The sequence below is a fragment of the Salvelinus sp. IW2-2015 genome, linkage group LG16, assembly GCF_002910315.2.
Source record: "Salvelinus sp. IW2-2015 linkage group LG16, ASM291031v2, whole genome shotgun sequence".
Classification (NCBI taxonomy): domain Eukaryota; kingdom Metazoa; phylum Chordata; class Actinopteri; order Salmoniformes; family Salmonidae; genus Salvelinus; species Salvelinus sp. IW2-2015.
In genome coordinates this window covers 22,525,321-22,544,755 of record NC_036856.1, presented here as the reverse complement: position 1 = coordinate 22,544,755, position 19,435 = coordinate 22,525,321, and the positions used below count along the sequence as shown (strand labels likewise).

The 19,435-nt window shown below is 40.1% G+C and overlaps 2 protein-coding genes across 3 annotated transcripts; both read left to right on the top strand.

The window, feature by feature from the left end:
- The first annotated feature begins 1,766 nt into the window (after nucleotides 1-1,766).
- On the top strand, nucleotides 1,767-13,373 carry LOC111975691 (zinc finger and SCAN domain-containing protein 2). Of its 2 annotated transcripts, none has more exons than XM_024004208.2 (6): nucleotides 1,767-2,003; nucleotides 5,434-5,504; nucleotides 5,641-5,838; nucleotides 6,830-7,066; nucleotides 12,224-12,344; nucleotides 12,603-13,373. In XM_024004208.2, the coding sequence occupies exons 1-6, from the start codon at nucleotides 1,799-1,801 to the stop codon at nucleotides 12,944-12,946; spliced, it is 1,176 nt and encodes a 391-aa protein (XP_023859976.1). In that variant the 5' UTR covers nucleotides 1,767-1,798; the 3' UTR covers nucleotides 12,947-13,373. The 2 variants fall into 2 exon arrangements, with proteins under 2 accessions (XP_023859976.1, XP_070303710.1); XM_070447609.1 differs by lacking the exon at nucleotides 1,767-2,003 and adding an exon at nucleotides 2,516-2,589.
- Nucleotides 13,374-13,376: 3 nt separating this feature from the next.
- LOC111975690 (oocyte zinc finger protein XlCOF6-like) lies at nucleotides 13,377-17,902 on the top strand. Its single transcript, XM_024004204.2, has 6 exons — nucleotides 13,377-13,449; nucleotides 14,819-14,898; nucleotides 15,041-15,244; nucleotides 15,341-15,568; nucleotides 15,994-16,114; nucleotides 16,265-17,902. Exons 2-6 carry the CDS (start codon nucleotides 14,848-14,850, stop codon nucleotides 17,527-17,529), a joined length of 1,869 nt encoding a protein of 622 aa, XP_023859972.1. The 5' UTR covers nucleotides 13,377-13,449; nucleotides 14,819-14,847; the 3' UTR covers nucleotides 17,530-17,902.
- The last annotated feature ends 1,533 nt before the right edge of the window (nucleotides 17,903-19,435 follow it).

Below are 19,435 nucleotides of genomic sequence, written 5' to 3'. Positions count from 1 at the left end.
CGTCTACCACTTACGGATATACTTTTGGACGTAGTAAAAGTGTCGCCAAACAGGCACTGGCCGGCAAATAACTCTCATACAACCTGGGTTAAGCCACACAGGGAAGAAGACATCGCTGCACTCAGTGTGACAAGAGTTTCTTCAGAGCGGCTCACCTGAAAASTCATCTCTTCATCCACAGCTGAACCAAAACACTTGTTTGCTCTAACTGCTCTAACGGTTCAATCAGGACGGGAACTTGAAACCTCACCAACAATTCTGTGTAAAGGCATTAGAGCAAAGTTGTAAGGTTAGTGCTATCTGGAATCCTTGAGAAGCCCCTACCCCCAGTGGCGACCCGTCATTCAGGGCAGGTGGGGCAGAACTTTTGGGCTTGCCTGTTTTGCATGTTATTTTGGCATTAAGACGTGTCACATATCAGTTTGCAAACAATGTAAAATATATATATCATTGATTTAATAAAGCCACATACAAACATGGTCTCTTTTTTTGTTTTCTTGAGTAAGGCAGCTCCAACATGCAGGTGTTTCAGCCTAGCTCAGTGCTTTCTGCGGTGGTGGGGCAAGCCAGCAGAAAATACAGCGCGTTGCGCCGTGATTGGTTTAGTATTCTGTCACTCATGGGGACACTAAATCACCGCCAAGTCTAAGGGTAGAGCTAGAAAATTCTATCCCCATGGGTGCTGCCATAGTTACATTAGAAGTGCCCATCCAAGAAGGCTCAAGGTCATTGGCCACAGAATGACTTAAATCACTTTATATGTACAGTAGCTTTGATTGGACTGATCATGTCAACATCATACTTTCAAAATCTTAGCTAGCAGTCATCATCATGAATCAAGTCGACAATCTACTGGCAAATCCTTTTTAATCCTTGTCATATGAAGAGAAATAATGAAGAGAAATTATAGATCAAATGTATTGGTGCTCATCGGCCATTGGACATAAACATTACACAACAAGTTGGAAATCGCAAATTCAACAATGAGTGGTTTGTAAGGAATCTGTGACAGTGGCTAACTGCAAGCATTGCAAAGCAATCACTAGCCTGCTGATCAGGGGAGTGGCTGAATGGTCCCAAATCTGGGATTAAGGGGCTCTTTTCCTCAAATATAAATTATAAACATTCAACATTGGCCATGCTGTCAATGAAGCATGGTTTGTGCCTTGCTCAAAACAACTTAACTCAGAACTGCGAAAACTTGACTTCAGTGAGTTCAAGTCAAATGGGAAATCGGGAATAAACGAGCTCAGACTGGTAAAATACGTTTTCAACTTCATTAGGCCTCTTTCCAGCACAGATGCGCGAGACTCTTGGCTGCAGTAAGAAAGCCATCGCCATATGCGCCCATTCAACATAGCCTAGATTTACGTTGTTATTACTTCTAAACAAAACTTTTTGGGGTTCTCATGCAATTACGTTTTGATTGTTGATTGAACAGTCACTAATATTATATTTGATTGTGTTCTTTGTTAAATAACCAAAGAGACACTTTACTGCTTGAAGTGAAAGTGTTATTTTTTTATTTTTAAGTCTAATACTGTTGATTTGCGATGATGACACAAACAGCAGGACATTCCTACGAGCCTTAAAATCCAAGTATAATCCAAAAGTAGTATGACATGCTCTCATAAACAACATCTAAATATATGTTTTTTTTGCTGGCGTTCTGTAAGAACTCCCCCATGTCCAACTTTCGCGTATCGCCATCGTGCCGCAATGTTTGCAAACACAGAAAGGGGTCTAGCGGGGTTCTGTTCTTGTTGGTACATTGGTCTCGTTCAAATTCATTGAAGACATGCCTTTTCGTTCTTTTGACGTACCAATTGCAGGGAAGTATGATTCACTTTCATGTAGGCCCAGCAGAGGTAGCAAAAAATACCCTTTAAAGGAAAGAAATGTATTTTCAAATTCTGGTATTTTGGTCTTTTCGAGGTTCCGTATGTGCAACCGCAATAATATTCCCCGAGTCTCGGATACTTCTGAAAACATCCATGTTACAGGTAAATATATTTTTATGCGTATATATTTATCTAAACATATATGAACTTTATTGCCATTTGATGACAAGTTAGTTGTGTAGCTAGCTGTACAAGCCATCATTTTGCCAAATAGAAGCGGATTATCTAGCTAGAATATAATAGATAGCTATCTAGCTACAAGCCAACGTTAGCTTTTGGGCAATTCCACGTACTAGTATACAAAAATATTAATAATCGCAACATGCAACAATTTCTAAGATGTTACTGAGTTACAGTTAATATAAGGTAATCAGTCAATATAAATACATTAGGCCCTAATCAATGGATTTCACATGCCTGTGAATACAGCTATGCATTTGTTGGTCACAAATACCTACATAAAAAAGGTAGGGGCGTGGATCAGAACCAGTCAGTGTCTGGTGTGACCGCCATTTGCCTCATGCAACACAACACATCTCATTCGCATAGAGTTGATCCGGCTGTTTGTGGAATGTTGTCCAACTCCTCTTCAATGGCTGTGCTAAGTGGCTGAATATTGTTGGTAACTGGAACACGCTGTCGCACACGTCCAAAGCATCCCAAACATGCTCAATGGGTGAAATGTATGGTGAGTATGCAGGCCATGGAAAAACTGGGACATTTTCAACATCCAGGAATTGTGTACAGAGCCTTGCATTATTATGCTGAAACATGAGGTGATGGTGGCGGATGAATGGCACGACAATGGGCCTCAGGATCTCATCACGGTATCTCTGTGCATTCAAATTGCCATCGATTAAAATGCAATTGTGTTCGTTGTCCATAGCTTATGCTTGCGCATACCATAACCTCAACATTGAGCACTCTGTTCACAACGTTGACATCAGCAAACTGCTCACCACACGACGCCATACACAATGTCTGCCATCTGCCCGATATCGTTGAAACTGTGATTCATCCGTGAAGAGCGCACTTCTCCAACGTGGCAGTGGCCATCAAATGTGAGTGTTTGCCCACTGAAGTCAGTTACAACTCCGAACTGCAGTTTGGTCAACATCCAGGTGAGGACGACGAGCACGCAGATGAGCCTCCCTGATAAGGTTTCTGACAGTTTGTGCATAAATTATTTCATCAGCTGTCTGGGTGGCTGGTCTCAGATGATCCCGCAGATGAAGAAACCGGGTGTGGGGGTCCTGGGCTGGCGTGGTTACATGTGCTCTGTGTTTGTGAGGCCGTTTGGACTACTGCCATATTCTCGAAAACTACTTTGGAGGTGGCTTAGGGTAGCGACATTAACATAAAATTCTCTAGCAACTGCTCTGGTGCACATTCCTGCACTCACCATGAGAATTGCACACTCCCTCAGAATTTGAGACATCTGTGGCATTGTGTTGTGTGACAAAACTACACATTTTAGTGGGTTTTTATTGTCCCCTGATCATGCTGTTTAATCAGCTTCCTGATATGCCACGAATGTCAGGTGGATGGATTATCTTGGCAAAGGAGAAATACTCACAAACTGGCATGTAAACACATTTGCGCACAAAACTGGAGAGAAATAAGCTTTGTGTATACATACTTTTCGGGTCCATTTTCCAACCTGTTAGGTACATAATCCTAACAGGGTGGAAATTTGGAACCTAAATTGGCCATAGCTCTGAGTGAGCAAGATTAAGCTAGCATAATGGTGAAAACTTGCATAGGATTTGAACTTGCACAAGATTTGAACTTCTCTATCAAACATTGAGAGAATGGCGCTGGATTGGATAGCAGCCATTTTACTGTCTGCTGACCAATCCTGCTATTTTGTGGGGGGGGGGGGGTTGCGCTGATATTAACTGTTTTTGTACATAATGTTTCCTCCATCATTTCCTATGACTGAAAAGAGCTTCTGAACATCAGAACAGCGATCATTAACCTTGATTTGGATAAAGATTTATACTTCAACGAGTCTGAGCATGTTGCTCACCCCCGGACCAGGCCCTAATGCTTGATTATTAGTTGATTATTTGAATCAGCTGTGTAGTGCTAGGGCAAAAAACGAAATTAATTTGGAAAAGCCTGGGGTAAGCGTAGCTGGGGAGGAAGTGTAGTTTGTCAACTGGAGGTACACACAGTATATGGATCTGTGCAAATCTGTTACAGTAAGTATATTTTTAATTTGAATCATTCTTTCTCGCTGATATCAAAGATAAAGGCCAAGTGTTTAGAAACCCGTATCATAAGCGATGATTATTAAAACAGCATCGGGATTGTAGTTCACATGGATCCAGGCGTTGGTAAAGCTGACCAGTGAAAACTCTAGGGAGTGTAAGTGTAGTAGTTCTTAGGAGCATGTCATATTGGGTGTCAAATGAAAGCTAAGGGTTTGGTCATTCATAATAAAATGCAGCTGTGATATCATTGTGGATATATCCCTCTTTGGACTTTTTGAATCCATATCTACTTGAAAGTGTTTTGTACAGAACCTTTGAAGACGGTCACTGATTGGCTGGGGGAGGAACACACGTGTGTGCGTCTGTGTTTGTGATTTAGGAAATGCAGTTTTCAAGGGGTGAATTAATTGATTGTAACATCTTGATACTAGTAGTGTTGTAATAAAGATTCATTCAAATGTCCATCAGTCATTCCACTCAAATGTTTTTTTCACAGATTGTCAACATGCCACTGACAAATGCTGAAAAGCAAAAAAGATAAAGACTAAAGAAGGGAAGTTATGAGGTCAAAGAGGAACTTAAAACAGAATACATTTTCTTTGTTCAAAGTATGTTTCTTGTGTTGTGAGTTTTGTCATTTACCCTTTCAAATGTCCATACAAATTGCTAAAAGAATACAGTATTGCCTTGAGAGCATAAATGACATTTCCACCTGTGTATCTATTCAGGCTACATCATCATGAATATAATGACATTCAAATCCATAATTATTCATTTCTGTGGAGTACAAATCCGGGACCCATGATGTCATTCCATTACCATAGTTCTGTTTCTGTGTTAATCCASTTCACTTAATGTAGTTTGATAACCAAAGGTTGTTTTTGAAACTCAAGTTGATATTGCTGACTGCCCATTCTTTCTACAGACTTCTTTGAATTATAATTTGGAATAGATATTTATGTTTTTTGGAAAACTTAATTCTGTTACCAAACTGCATCTGCACAGTTCTTTAACAAACCATACCGCTCTATACTCAAGGACTACTTCTAACAATGTCCACTGGAAATGTTAACAAAACACATTTACTTAAACTTTGCAATTAATTGTTTTTTGGCATACATAGAAAAATGTGTCAGAGCATAATTCTGTTACTTTGGAATTGCCCTTAAGCTAACATCAGGGGGGAAGGTAGCTTAGCGGTTAAGACCGTTGGGCCAGAAACCGAAAAATCGCTAGTTTGAATCCCAGAGCCGACAAGGTACTTAATCCTAATTGATCTAACTCAACATTTGGGTGGTTTGTTTTGTTATTGACAGGTCACGAGTCTGTTAATCTACTGAAGATGGATCAATATGGGAGACGTGAAAGCAGTGATCAGCCAGAAGAAGTTAACCCACATTTTTATTCGTTTTTCAAAATGATAAAATATTTTGTTTTACATCTAAACTAATCGGCTATCTATTAACAAGTTTTATTGGTCAAATGTAGTTTATTCTTCTAACACCAACCATGGTCTGTTCTAGGATCACTCACTGCTTTGGAGTGAGGTTAAAGAAGAGGCTGAAGAATGTCCGATTTCAGCTGTGTCTTTAGGAGTAAAAACATCCCAGGTWTGTCAAAAGGAGGACCCCGATGAACAAGATCCTTCCTTTGACACAGTTTCAGACATACATGGAGTCACAGAGCAGGAGTGTGGACATAAAGGCATGACACATCTAAAGGTAAGTATCTCTTTAACACTGCAAGCCCACTTACAAGGCCCAGAGGTGTTAGAATTACAGTACCAGTCAAAAGTTTGGACACCTACTCATTCAATGGTTTCAAAGTAGCCACCCTTTGACTTGATAACAGCTTTGCAAACTCTTGGCATTCTCTCAACCAGTTTCACCTGGAATGCTTTTCCATCAGTCTTGAAGGAGTATGCTGAGCACCTGTTGGCTGCTTTTCCTTCAGTCTGCGGTCCAACTCATCCCAAACCATCTCAATTGGGTTGAGATCGGGTGATTGTGGAGGCCAGGTCATCTGATGCAGCACTCAATCACTCTCCTTCTTGGTCAAATAGCTCTTACACAGCTTGGAGGTTTAATGTATCCTCTGCAGCAGAGGTAACTCTGGGTCTTCCTTACCTGTGGCGGCGGTCCCATGAGAGACAGTTTCATCATAGCTCTTGATGGTTTTTGCAACTGCACTTGACGAAACTTTCAAAGTTCTTGAAATTTTTCGGATTGACTGACCTTCATGTCTTAAAGTAATGATAGACTGTCGTTTCTCTTTGCTTATTTGAGCTGTTCTTGCRATAATTTTGACTTGGTCTTTTGCCAAATAGGGCTGTCTTCTGTATACCACCCCTACCATGTCACAACACAACCGATTGGCTCAAACGCATTAAGAAGGAAAGAAATTCCACAAATTAACTTTTAACAAGGCACACCTTTTTAATTGAAATGCATTATGAAGCTGGTTGAGGGAATGCCAAGTGTGTGCAAAGCTGTCATCAAGGCCAATGGTGGCTACTTTGAAGAATATTAAATATAAAATCTATTTMGATTTTTTTTAAATGGGTTACTACATGATTCCATATGTGTTATTTCATAGTTTTGATGTCTTCACTACTATTCTACAATGTAGAAAATAGTAAAAATAAGGAGAAACCCTTGAATGATTAGGCGTGTCCAAACTTGTGACTGGTACTTTATGTTTTCTCTGTGTCAGGTGCTGCATTCTCCAGTCCCAGTCAAAGAGGAGTCTGAAGAATGCTCCCTTCTGCCAGTAGATGAAGAGGAAGTTGCCCTATTTACAGTGAAGAAAGAAGAGAATGAAGACTGGTTGAAGTCAGGAGATGAGGATGTTGTGAAAGTGCCAGTGCCTTGGGAACCGTTGGAAACATCATCATCATGCGCCGATACAGAGGATACAGAGGACAGTGAGATGGAAAGTGATCATGTGCAGGTGAGTTCAAGCATTTAATAARGTACTMASTGAAATACACACTTTGAGATGTTTTGTAGGGTTAGCTTCTTGTAGGGRCAWACTAAAAGTTAATTTGTTCCACTAGTTGTTTTCACCATTCTGCACCCTACCTATTATACGCTGTGTACCACAAATCTAGCTTTCAGTCTTCATTCTTTCTGCCACGATGTGACTGCATATGGAGTGGGCTCCTGACATATACAGGAAGTAGGCCAGGTATAGGTGTGGCGACAATGTCTAAATTTAAGCCTATAGCTTCATAATAAAGTTAAGATTTCACAAACACAAAGCATAGCTTTCTTGAGCAGCTACTAGCTTGAGTGCTGGYKCTAGTTAGTATTCCGCCAATTCTTAAAGGTAACCCACTGGGCAAAAAACTTGTTGAATCAATGCAATTTGGCAACGTATTGTGACGTGGCTTCAGAAAGTATTAATTCCCCTTGACTTATTCCACATTTTGTTGTTACGGCCTGAATTCAACATTTATTCAAATTATTATTTTTCTCTCACCCCTCTACACACAATACCCCATAATGACAAAGTGAAAACATGTTTTAAGAAATTTTAGTCAATTTATTGAACATGAAATACAGAAATGTCTCATTTACATACGTATTCACACCCTTGAGTCAATACATGTTAGAATCACCTGTGCAGCGAATACAGCTGTGAGTCTTTCTGGGTAGGTCTAAGCTTGGAACACCTGGACTGTACAATATTGGCCTTAGGTTATTTTAGGTTATTGTCCTGCTGAAAGGTGCATTTGTTTCCCAGTGTCTGTTGGAAAGCATACTTATTTTGTTGTTGCCTGAGCTTGACTCTATTGTTTCTTTTTTATCCTACAAATCTCCCTAGTCCTTGCCGATGACAATCATACCCATAAAATAATGCAGCCACCACCATGCTTGAAAATATGAAGAGTGGTACTCAGTGATGTTGTTGGATTTTCCCCAAGCATAACATTTTGTATTCAGGACATGAAGTTCCTTTCTTTGACACATTTTTGGCAGTTTTACTTTTGTGCATTATTGCAAAAAGGATGCAAGTTTTGGGATATTTGTATTCTGTACAGGCTTCCTCCTTTCACTCTGTGCTTCTACACCTGCATTACTTGCTGTTTGGGGTTTTAGGCTGGGTTTCTGTACAGCACTTTGAGATATCAGCTGATGTAAGAAGGGCTATATAAATACATTTGATTTGATTTAGTTACTCCACAATACTAAGCTAAATGACAATGTTGTTGATCCATCAACAGTTATCTCCTATCACAGCCATTAAACTCAGCCATTAAACTCAGCCATTAAACTCACCATTGGGCTCATGGTGTAATCCCTGAGTGATTTCCTTCCTCTCCGGCAACTGAGTGGGAAGGACACCTGTATCTTTGTAGTGACTGGGTGTATTGATACACCAGCCAAAGTATAAAGAAGAACTTCACCATGCTCAAAGTGATATTCAATGTCGGCTTTATTTAAATGTTTTACCCATCTGCCAATAGGTTCCCTTTGCAAGGCATTGGAAAACCTCCCTTTGTGGTTGAATCTGTGTTTGAAATTCACTGCTCAACTGAGGGACCTTGAACAAAAATATAAACACAACATGCAACGATTTTACTGAGTTACAGTTCATATAAGAAAATCAGTCAATTGAAATACATTCATTAACCCATAATCTATGGATTTCACATGACTGGGCAGAGGTGCAGCTGTAGGCCCACCCACTTGGGAGCCAGGGCCACCCACTGGGGAGCCAGGCTCAGCTAATCAGAATGTGTTTTTCCCACACCAAAAGGCTTTATTACAGACAGAAATGCTCCTCAGTTTCATCAGCTGTCCTGCTGGCTTGTCTCGGACGATCCCGCAGGTGAAAAAGTCGGATGTGATTGTCCTGGGCTGGCATGGTTACACGTGGTCTGCTTTTGTGACGCCGGTTGGACGTACTTACAAATTCTCTAAAATTACATTGGAGGTGGCCTATGATAGAGAAAGGAACACTACATTCTTGTAATCAGCATGCCAATTGCACGCTCCCTAAAATCTTGTGGTGTTGTGTGACAAAACTGCATATTTTAGTGGTATTTTATTCTACCCTACCAAGCAAAAAGGCAGTAACTGCTCATAGTGTGGAACTGAGAAAAATTGCTTTTATTTACCTTGGTTTCACAGTAACTTTTTTGCAGTTACTGCTAACATGACCCCAATTTTCTCCAAAACACAATACAATAGAGGCAGGATACTTGTCCACATGATTAAGAATGTATTTAATGTAGCAAAAATGACATTGCTCATTTGGTCCAAAATTAGTTTGTCACTGCCTTTTTTGGTTGGTAGGGCAGTATTGTCCCCAGCGCAAGATGCACCTGTGTAATGATCATGCTTCTTAATCAGCTTCTTGATATGCCACACCTGTCAGGTGGGTGGATTATCTTGGCAAAGGGGAAATGCTCACTAAAAGGGATGTAAACAAATTTGTGCACAAAATATTAGAGAAATAAGCTTTTTGTGCATATGGAACCTTTATGGGATCTTTTATTTCAGCTCGTGAAACATGGGACCAACACTTCCATGTTGCGTTTATATTTTTGTTCAGTATAAGTGTGGGATACAGAGATGAGGTAGTCATTCAAAAATCATGGTAAACACTATTGCACACAGAATGAGTCCATGCAACGTATTATGTGACTGGTTTAGCACATTTTTACGCCTGAACTTATTTAGGCTTGCCTCAAGAAAGGGGTTGAATACTTGTTGATTCACGATATCTCTGCTTTTCATTATTAATTCATTAAAAAAAATGTCTATAAACATAATTCCACTTTGACATTATGGGGTGTTATGAGTGACACATCTAAATGTAATCATTTTAATTACGGCAGTAGCGCAGCTACTGGGAAACTTTGATGGGGTGGGGGCCACAAAAAGACGGAACTCATCATGAGTGGCCGCAGTGGCTCATGGGTCTGCGTACCCACATCCAATGTTGATATTTGATTGCGTTGTCAACCACACACAATTCAATATGACTTCCGTAATAACTTTAAGCTAAGGCTGTTTTCTTTATCTTACAAACTAATGTAATAGTATTTATTGAAACTTAAAATGAGTAACACATCCATGGCCACATTTTGAGGTTACGGTAACTATAAATGTCTTATGGAATCATAGAAAGGGTGCATGTTCAAGATAGCATGCAAAGGTCGCAGGTCTGTAGATCTTCACAATTGCTATAATAATCTGCACAGAATCTCAGAACAGAATTGATTGCACTATGTACTTTTAATGTAATCTCTAACTGCAATCCAGGTCATTTGGTTGTGCTATTAGATAAAGCACAGTGATGACACATTAAGTTGTTTTATAAATACAAAATATCTGACATTGTATTCCCATTTGAACTTTGCTGTGCTTTTAAATGCCTGAAAGTACACTGATAACACATTTACACTGAGTATACCAAACAGGAACACCTTCCTAATATTGAGTTGCACCCCCCCACACTTTTGCCCTTAACAGCCTCAATTTGTCGGGGCATGGAATCTACAAGATGTCGAAAGCATTCCACAGGGATGCTGGCCAATGTTGACTCCAATGCTTTCCCCAGTTCTTAGGTTGGCTGGATGTCCTTTGGGTGGTGGACCGTTCTTAATAAATAAGGGAAACTTTTGAGCATGAACAAACCAGCAACATTGCAGTTCTCAAATCAAACTTTATTTGTCACGTGCCAAATACAACAAGTGTAAACTTTACCGTGAAATGCTTACTTACAAGCCCTTAACCAACAGTGCAGTTCAAGAAGAAGAAAATATTTACCAAGTAGACAAAAATAAAAAGTAACAATAACGAGGCTGTATACAGGGGGCACCGGTACCGAGTCAGGCTAGTACAGGCTAGTTGAGGTAATCTGTACATGTAGGTGGGGGCGAAGTGACTGTGCATAGGTAACAAACAGCAAGTAGCAGCAGTGTACAAAAGGAGGTGGGGAGGTCAATGTAAATTGTCCGGTGGTGAATTTATGAATTGTTCAGCGGTCTTATGGCTTGGGGGTAGAAGCTGTTGAAGAGCCTTTTGGTCCAAGACTTGGCGCTCCGTTACCGCTTGCCATTCGGTAGCAGAGAAAACAGTCTATAACTTGGGTGACTAGAGTCTGACAATTTTATGGGATTTCCTCTGACACCGCCTATTATATAGGTCCTGGATGGCAGGAAGCTTGGCCCCAGTGATGTGCTGGGCCGTTCGCACTACCCTCTGTAGCGCCTTACGGTCAGATGCCGAGCAGTTGCCATACCAGACGGTGATGCAACTGGTCAGGATGCTCTCGATGGTGCAGCTGTAGAACCTTTTGGGGATCTGGGGACCCATGCCAAATCTTTTCAGCCTCCTGAGGGGGAATAGGATTTGTCGTGCCCTCTTCACGGCTGTCTTGGCGTGTTTGGACCATGATAGTTCATTGGTGATGTGGACACCAAGGAACTTGAAACTCTCGACCRGCTCCACTACAGCCCCGTCGATGTTAATGGGGGCCTGTTCGGCCCGCCTTTTCCTGGAGTCCACGATCAGCTCCTTAGTCTTGCTCACATTGAGGGAGAGGTTGTTGTCCTTGCACCACACTGTCAGTTCTCCGAAAACCTCCCTATAGGCCGTTTCATTGTTGTCGGTGATCAGGCCTACCACTGTTGTCGTCAGCGAACTTAATGATGGTGTTGGAGTCGTGCCTGGCCGTGCAGTCGTGGCCAAGTTCTTGACACAAACCGGTGCACCTACTACCATACCCAGTTCAAAGGCACTTACATTTTTTGTCTTGCCCATTCACCCTCTGAATGGCACACATGTCATGGAAAGAGCAGGTGTTCTTAATGCCTTGTATACTCAGTGTAGATGACAACTAAACCAAAAATCTGACATTGTTATTCTATTGGAATTCAATTGTTCTTTTAGATGTTTGAAAGTATAGTGATAACACATTGGGAATTCAACAAACTTCTGGCTGTCTTTTTGAGCGGGTGAATAAAGGATAAACTCTCATTGATCAACGTCTCAACCAAATATTATAAAAATTTCCACCTTGAAATTACGTTGTGTGCCCAGTGGGAACCGACTTTCTGACTGAACTGAATCCCCCCTCATCTCTGCTTCAAAGGACTGTGAAAACCATGAGCGTGATGTTTCAAGAGGAGTGAAGATTAAAGATTGTAGCAGGACATCATTGGATCCAGGGACGGTACCAGATAGAGATGAGAAAGCTAATGCTGTTGATTTCAGTGAGTACCATTGGTGGGGTGGGTTGCAGTTATGGTCTAGATATAATAATGTGTTACATGTAAATGACAAATAGTTAATGAGCAATGAAACATCTCACTGGGCACAAACATCAATTCAACATCTATTCCATGTTGGTTCAACGTCATTCCATTGAAATGACGTGGAAACAACATTGATTCAACCAGTGTGTGCCCAGTGGAATGGCTCTAATGGAGTAGAACTTGAGTTCATTTGATGTTTTTCTCGCTTTCCTGTAGGTGGCTTTGAAGGGGGGTCCTCCTTCTACCCCTGCCCCCATTGTGCAATCGGCTTCACCATAGAACGCTTTTTCCTTGGGCACCTGAAGAGGGACCACCCTAAAGATTACATTGAAATGCTGAAGACTGGGAAAATCAAAGCCTATAAAAGAGGGAGTTTACGGGTGACCCCAGCCACATGCCCGCAATGTGGCAAGAGCTTCACCAATAAATATGTTATGCAAACGCATCAGAGGACTCATGCAGGGAAGAAATCCCATCACTGTGCAGACTGTGGGAAGAGCTTTGTCTACGCTGATGCACTTAAAAGACACAGATGGACTCACGCTGGGGAGAGCATATAAATGCTCTTGAGTGTGGCAAAYGATTCAGCGGACGAACTAGTCTGACCAGCCATGAAATTATCCATACAGGAGAGGGACCATTTAAATGCTCTTTTTGGGGAAAGGATTCAATTAGGACGTAACTTAAAACGTCACCAACGATTCTGTGTAAAGACAGTAAAGTTGTAACGGAAGAAGTACATATATGATCTTTAGTGAGTAGGTGTCAGAGGATTGCAATAAAGAACATATTATAAATATATGATAATGTAACTGATGTAATACACTGCCACCTAATTAAGTATGTTATTGGTACATTGGTCTAGTTGAAAATGTAAATCATTCAAGACAGGCCTTTTCCTTATCTGACGTAGGATTCATGTAAATGTATGCCCAGCAGATGGCAGTAAAATACATTTTAAAGGAAAATAAAATATTTTCAAATTGGTCTTTTCGAGTTTCCGTATGTTCAACCTTAATAATATTCCCTGAGACTTAGATATGTCTATGTAACTAGCAAGCAGGTAAAGATATTTTCCTTGTTTATATGAGCTTTATTGCCATTTGATGACAAGTTGGGTATGTAGCTAACTATACAATCCATCTGTTTGCTAGCTATAACAGATAACTTTAGTTAGCTAACGTTAGCTAGTATGCTTTAGGGCAATTCCACGTACTAGTACAGTACCGGTATAACAAAGAGTAGCTATAACGTTACATGTTTGAAGACTAGGTATTATGAAGGACCCATTAGGACCAACGTGTGTAGTTCATAGGAGCATGTCAAATGAAAGCAAAGAGTGCGTGTCTGTCGTACTTCATTATCAAATGCAGCTGGGATCTCATTGTGGAGCTAGCTAGCTATTCCGCTTTGGACTTTTCGAATCCACCTCCACTTGAAAACGTTTGACTTAACCTCATTATCTTATTAGCAAGCGAGAAACAATTACAGTTGTGTGTTCTTTCTCGAATGCAGTTCTTGAAGGGGTGAATTAATTGATTGTAAACATCTTGATACTAACGTTAGTGTTGTAATAAAGATTCATTAAATTGTCCATCAGTCATTCCACTCAAATGTATTATTCACAGATTGTCACCATGCCACTGACAAATGCTGAAAAGCAAAGAAGATGCAAAGACTAAAAGAGAAATGGAATTATGAGGTCAAATAAAAATACTTAAAACGGAATGTGTTTTAAATCACAGGCTAAAATACAGAACATGTATGCTGTGTTTTGCAATTATCTTTAAAAATTTAGAAACGCATTGCTAAAAGAAGAAATTACCTTGAGAGGATATATTACATATTTCTACCTCTAACTATTCAGGCTACATCATCATGAATGTAATGACATTCAAACCCATAATTATTGATTTCTGTGGAGTACAAATCAGGGACCAATGATGTCATACCATTACCATAATGATGTTACCGTGTGTTAATCCAGTTCACTTAATGTAGTTTGATAACCAAAGGTTGTTTTTCAAACTAAAGTTGATATTGCTGACTGCCCATTTTTTTCAGCAGACATCTTTGAATTATAATTTGGAGCAGATATTTACATTTTTGGAAAATGTCACAAAGAAAAAAAAGATTCATACCATCATTCTGTTACCAAACTTGGCATCTGCACAGTTCTTTAATAAACCATACCACTCTATGCACAATTACTACTTTTAACAATGCCCTCTGAAAATGTACTTAAACTTTGCAGTGAATTGTTTTTGTTTGACATACATTTAAAGTGAAACGTCTGACTCAGTATAATTCTGTTATTCTGGAATTGCCCTTTAGCTACCATCAACATTGGTGTCATTGTTGACTTTCATATGGGCTTTGTTGATCCTTGTGATCTAACTAAACATCTGGGTGGGTTGTTTTTTTATTGGCAGGTCACGAGTCTGTTCATCATCTGCTGAAGATGAATCAATATGGGAGATATGAAAGCAGTGATCAGCCAGAAGAGCTTTTTGTAGGTTAACCCACACTTCATGCATTCTTCAAAATGAGAAGCAATTTCATTATACAATATCTAAAACGAGCGGCTATTCATTAACAAGTTTTATTGGTCAAATAGATGTTATTCTTCTAACATCAACCATGGTCTGTTCTAGGATCCCTCACTGCATTGGAGGCAGGTCAAAGAGGAAGCTGATGAACTCCAGATTTCAACTGTGCCATTAAGAGTTGAGAAGTCCCAGGTTTGTCAAAATGAGGACTCTGATGAACAAGATACCTCCTTTGATCCACTTTCAGACATCCATGTAGTCACAGAGCAAGAGTGTGGACATAAAAGCATGACTTACCTCAAAGTAAAGGTAAGTGCCTCCTTAACACTGTGCAAGCTCATTTACGAGGCCCAGAGTTATTGTTAGAATGATGATGCTGAATGAATGATGTTTTCTCTGTGTCAGGTGCTGCCTACTCCAGTCCCAGTCAAAGAGGAGTCTGAAGAATGCTCCCTTCTGCCAGTAGATGAAGAGGAAGTTGCCTTAATTACAGTTAAGGAAGAAGAGAATGAAGACTGGTTGAAGTCAGAAGATGAGGATGTTGTGAAAGTGCCAGTGCCTTGGGAACCATTGGAAACATCATCATCATGCTCAGATACAGAGGACAGTGAGATGGAAAGTGATAATGTGCAGGTGAGTTCAAGCATTTAATAATGTACTTACTGAAATACACACTTTGATATGTTTTGTAGGGTTAGCTTCTTGTCAAACTAAAGGTGTCTTCATTCCTAGTTGTTTTGACCGTTCTGCACCTTACCTATTAAAAGCTGTGTACCCCAAACCACAAACCTAGCTTTAAACCTTCATTCTTTCTGCCACTAATTGACTGCATTTGGAGTGGGCTACTGACATACAAGAAGTAGGCCAGGTATAGGTATGGCGACAATGTCTAAATTTAAGCCTATAGCTTCATAATAAAGTTAAGATTTCACAAACACAAAGCATAGCTTTCTTGAGTAGCTACTAGCTTGAGTGCTGGGCCTAGTTAGTATTCCGCCAATTCTTGAAAATACTGTAACTGACTTTGACTGAATACCCGCCTCATTTCTGCTTCAAAGGACTGTGAAAACAATGAGCATGACGTTTCAGGAGGATTGAAGATTGAAGATTGCAGCAAGACATCATTGGATCCAGGGATGACACTAGATACAGATGAGAAAGCTAATGCTGCTGATTTCAGTGAGTACAATTGGTGGGGTGGGTTGCAGTTATGGTGTAGAGATATAATAATGTGTTACATGTACATGACACGTTTCATTTCTCAATAACTATGGCTCTATAATGAAATATAACTGTAGTTCATTTGATGTTTTTATCTCTGTCCTTTAGGTGACTCTAAAAATGGGTCCTCCTCCTTCTACCCATGCCCTCATTGTACGCTCGGTTTCACCATAGAACGCTTTTTTCACGGGCACCTCAAGAGGGCCCACCCTGAAGAGTACATCACTCTGCTAAAGTTTCGGAAAATCATAGCAACCCAAGCCACATGCCCACAATGTGGCAAGAGCTTCTCCAATAAATATGTTATGAAAACACATCAGAAGAGTCACACAGGAGAGAAACCATATCACTGTGCAGACTGTGGGAATAACTACGTCTTCGCTGATTCACTCAAAAAACACAGATGTGGGAAAGGATTACGAAGACAAACCCATCTGACCAGCTATGAAATGATCCCCACAGTAGAGAGACCATATACATGCGTTCAGTGTGGAAAAGGATACAGATTTCAAACCCAACTGACTAGCCATGAAAAGAGCCACACAGGAGAGAGACCATATAAATGCTCTCAGTGTGGAAAAGAATACAGAAGACCAGCCCATCTCAAAAGACATCAAATTACCCACACTGAAGAGAGGCCATATGATTGCCTCAGGTGTAAGAAGTCATTCTACCGGCCGGAAACTCTAAAAGCACACCAGAAAACCCATACAGGAGAAAAGCCTTATCGGTGCTCTCAGTGTGACAAATGTTTTGGCTTTTCCAGAGACCTTAAGAGACATCAGTTGACACATACAAGGGAGACCCACACTGGACAGAGGTCCTATGATGTCCACGAGTGTAAGAAGTCCTCCGGCCAGCTGGAAGCCTTCAATGCACACCAGAAAACACACAAAGTAGAAAAGCCTAAGCCTTATCAGTGCTCTCAGTGTGACAAATGTTTTGGCTTTTCCAGAGATCTTAGAAGACATCAGTTGACACATACAGGGGAGAAACCGTTTAGTTGCCCCCAATGTGAAAAATGTTTCGGTAGGAAATGGGAATTGACGTACCATCAACGGACACACAGCGGAGAGAGGCCTTACCACTGCTCTGAGTGTGGACAGAGCTTTAGCCTAAGGGGGAACTTTAAACGCCACCAGCAGAGCCACACAGGGAAGAAGACGTTTCACTGCACTCAGTGTGACAAGAGTTTCTTCAGAGCGGCTCACCTGAAAACCCATCTCCTCATTCACAATAGAACCAAAACAGTGGTCTGCTCTAACTGTGGGAAAGGGTTCAACCATGACGGGAACTTAAAACGTCACCAACGATTCTGTATGAAGACAGAGCAAAATTGTAATGCACCCCCATCTGTAGAAGTACAGATATGATATTTAGTGTGGTGTCAGAGGATGGTAATAAAGAACATATTACGAATGATATAATAATGTAATACAATGCCATCTCATTATAAGTCTGTTCTTTTTGGTACATTTATCTCTAGTTCAAAGTCATTCAAGAGAGGCCTTTTTGTTCTCTGACGACTGTAGGGGAGTAGGATTCACTTTCATGTATGCCCATTAGGTGTAAGTAAAATAGGAAAGTATTTTTACATGTAGTGGTACTTTTTACTTTTCGAGATTCTGTATGTGCAACCGCAATAATATTAGCTGACCTTCCGATACTCCTGAAAATCATCCATGTAACTAGCTAAAGGTAAAGATATTTCCGAATATATATATTTAAACATATATGAGTTTTATAAAGCCATTTGAGGACAAATTGGGTGTGTAGCTGACTATACAAGCCTTATGTTTGCCAGATAGAATAAATTAGGGCAACTCAACAAAGCGTTACTAGTCGTTTCAAATAGGGTGCTAGTATGGTATAACAAAGAGAGTAGCTAGCTATGTATGTTTGAAACTGTTTAAAGACCCATGTGGACCAACATGTGAAGTTCATACGAGCATCGAGTTGGGTGTCAAATAAAAGCTAAGAGTGTCTGTTTGTCTGTGTGTGTTCTGTTCTAATAAAATGTAGCTGGGATATCTTTGTGGATCTATCCCTCTTTGGACATTTCTAATCCACCTCCACTTGAAAGCGTTTGACTTTGGGTCATTGATTGGCAAGGAAGAACACAAACATAGTTGTGTGTTTCAAATGCAGTTCTTGAAGGGGTGAATCAATTGATGGTAAATATATTGATAGTAGTGTTGTAATAAAGATTCATTCAAATGTCCGTCTTTTCACTCAGATGTATTATTCACAGGTGTCACCATGCCACTGACAAATTCTGAAAAGCAAAATAGACTAAGAGAAGAAAATGTAGGTTTATGCTTTGTGAGTAAAAAAAAAAATCTATTACCCTTTCAAAGGTCCATAAGATGACATGACCTTTGATGAGAGCATATATTACCTCATTTATACCACTAACTATTTAGGCTACATCCTCATGAACAGAATGATGTTCAAATATATAATTATGCATTTGTGTGTAGTACAATTCAGGGACCCAGGATGTCATTCTCTTACTGGGAATGAATCCACTTCACTTAATGTAGGTTGCATCTGCACAGTTCTTTAACAAGCCATACAACTTTTTGAACAAGGATTATGTAGCCTACTTTTAACACTGTCCACTGAAAACATGACAAAAACACATTTACTTAAACTCGAATTGTTTTTGTTTGACACATTTCAAAGTGAACAATATGAGTCTCAGCATAATCCTGTTACTATGGAATGGCCCTTTAGCTAATATCAACATTGGTGCCATTAYCTAGGTTTCCATCCAATTGGTGATAGATTTTCATGCGAATGTTGTAGAACCTTTATGAGCATGTTTCCACCAAATGTACTTTTGCACACAAAATGTCCTTTCACTGATACCTTCATGTACCGAATTAAAATAAATAAATAGAAAGGTCAAATCAAAGTTTATTTGTTATGTGCGCCCGAATACAATAGGTGTAGACCTTACAGTGAAATGCTTACTTACAGGCTCTAACCAATAATGCGGAAAAAAATGTGTGTGTGTGTAGGTAAGTAAAGAAATAACAACAGTAAAAAGACATTTGAAAATAARAGTAGCAAGGCTATATACAGACACCGGTTAGTCAGGCTTATTGAGGTAGTATGTACATGTAGGTATGGTTAAAGTGACTATGCATATATGAAGAACAGAGAGTAGCAGTAGCGTAAAATGAAGGGTTGGCGGGTGATGGGACACAATGCAGATAGACCGGCTAGCCAATGTGCGGGAGCACTGGTGGGTCGGGCCAATTGAGGTAGTATGTA

Bases quoted from the DNA above. Each gene is read 5' to 3' on its own strand.
- LOC111975690 (XM_024004204.2), top strand. From the start codon at position 14,848: ATGAATCAATATGGGAGATATGAAAGCAGTGATCAGCCAGAAGAGCTT. The intron at 15,569-15,993 runs GTGAGTTCAAGC...TCTGCTTCAAAG, and splicing joins TGGAAAGTGATAATGTGCAG to GACTGTGAAAACAATGAGCA. The intron at 16,115-16,264 runs GTGAGTACAATT...TCTGTCCTTTAG, and splicing joins AGCTAATGCTGCTGATTTCA to GTGACTCTAAAAATGGGTCC.